The sequence below is a fragment of the Penaeus monodon genome, chromosome 22 (assembly GCF_015228065.2).
Source record: "Penaeus monodon isolate SGIC_2016 chromosome 22, NSTDA_Pmon_1, whole genome shotgun sequence".
Classification (NCBI taxonomy): Eukaryota; Metazoa; Arthropoda; class Malacostraca; order Decapoda; family Penaeidae; genus Penaeus; species Penaeus monodon.
In genome coordinates, this window is record NC_051407.1 from 20,025,914 (window position 1) to 20,027,144 (window position 1,231).

General features: G+C 40.0%; 1 protein-coding gene across 1 annotated transcript in view; it reads left to right on the forward strand.

The window, feature by feature from the left end:
* The window catches only part of LOC119586980, a gene marked incomplete in the record, with an annotated part of 81,895 nt that overhangs the window by 39,928 nt on the left and 40,736 nt on the right, over positions 1–1,231 (forward strand). The window contains 2 exon segments of the mRNA XM_037935722.1: positions 192–402; positions 1,056–1,183. Coding sequence (XP_037791650.1) covers positions 192–402; positions 1,056–1,183 — 339 coding nt within the window.

Consider the following 1,231-nt stretch of genomic DNA (forward strand, 5'->3'; position numbering starts at 1 on the left):
TTACCACATTAATGAGAAAACAAAAAAACTCGTCTGATAGCTAACTGGTATCCATTTACTAAATCTCTCTATCCATTTGTCTGCTACCATCACTCTCACCACTCTCACCTATCCCACTGCTATCTATCAGCTATCGGATGACAAAAAACGCCCTCTCTTAACCTCTCTTCCCCAAAACTCCTTTCGCACAGTGGGACACAGACAGACTGGAACTAGCTCTCGAGGGCAAGGATGACAGCTATTACGACCAGCTACGGTATTCTGTCTTCGGCCAAGTCTTGACAACCATCGAAGGCTACAGGGACATGTCAACGGCCCTGGATTTGGCCATCCTTCCGTCGGCCATCGACACCCACGCCAAGGCCAAGTGGGAGGGGCACGAGTATAAGCTGCGTCTGACGGGTGAGGGTCTTTTGTTGCTGTTGTTCAGTGCTGAGGAATTTCGTCTTTTACTTCAGCCAGTGAGTTTATTTTTACTTGATATTGTTGCAAGTGTTTTTGTTATTATTCTTGCATTTCGTTCGATTGGTTATTCTTGCTTGTTTTCTTTTTATATATCTGTTCGTTCATTTAGTATATAATTTCTTTTTCTTACATCTTTTATTCGTTTACTGTGTAGATGGTAGGTTTCTATAGCAATATGTCACAGTAATGTGCATTACACACAAAAACTGAAAATTATACTTTGATAAGCACTACACATAAAAATGCATAGTAACAGAGATTACACACAAGAAAATCATTAAAATGATAATGATTACACAGAAGTCAAAAGAGCCTGGGCGTTTATAACCTTCTCCATCTGATCATATATATATATTTTTTAAGGCAATAATCCTGTCCAACAAAGATGAATGAATGGTGACGTCTAGTTTGAGTGCATTACACGTTATCGCTAATACATTCTTACACTCGTAATGCCCTGTCTTCAGCTTTAGCATACGGCCCATTGGATATTCATTAACAACAGCAAAACCTACATACGAAAGTCCCTATGATAACACACTTAATAGAAGGGCAATGACAACTCCTAAACATCTACACTGAAATTTCAGGGGAGGCCTACAGTGGTCTGGACTACCTACGAGGGAACCTGACTGTGACTTCCCTACAACAGGAGGATTTTGTGAAAGCCAATATCAGGGTGTATCACGACCCAGCTGATGTCGAGGAAAAACTTTCGGTAGGGAATTATATTATCAATTTCACAAGATCTATATTTTTTTTTAGG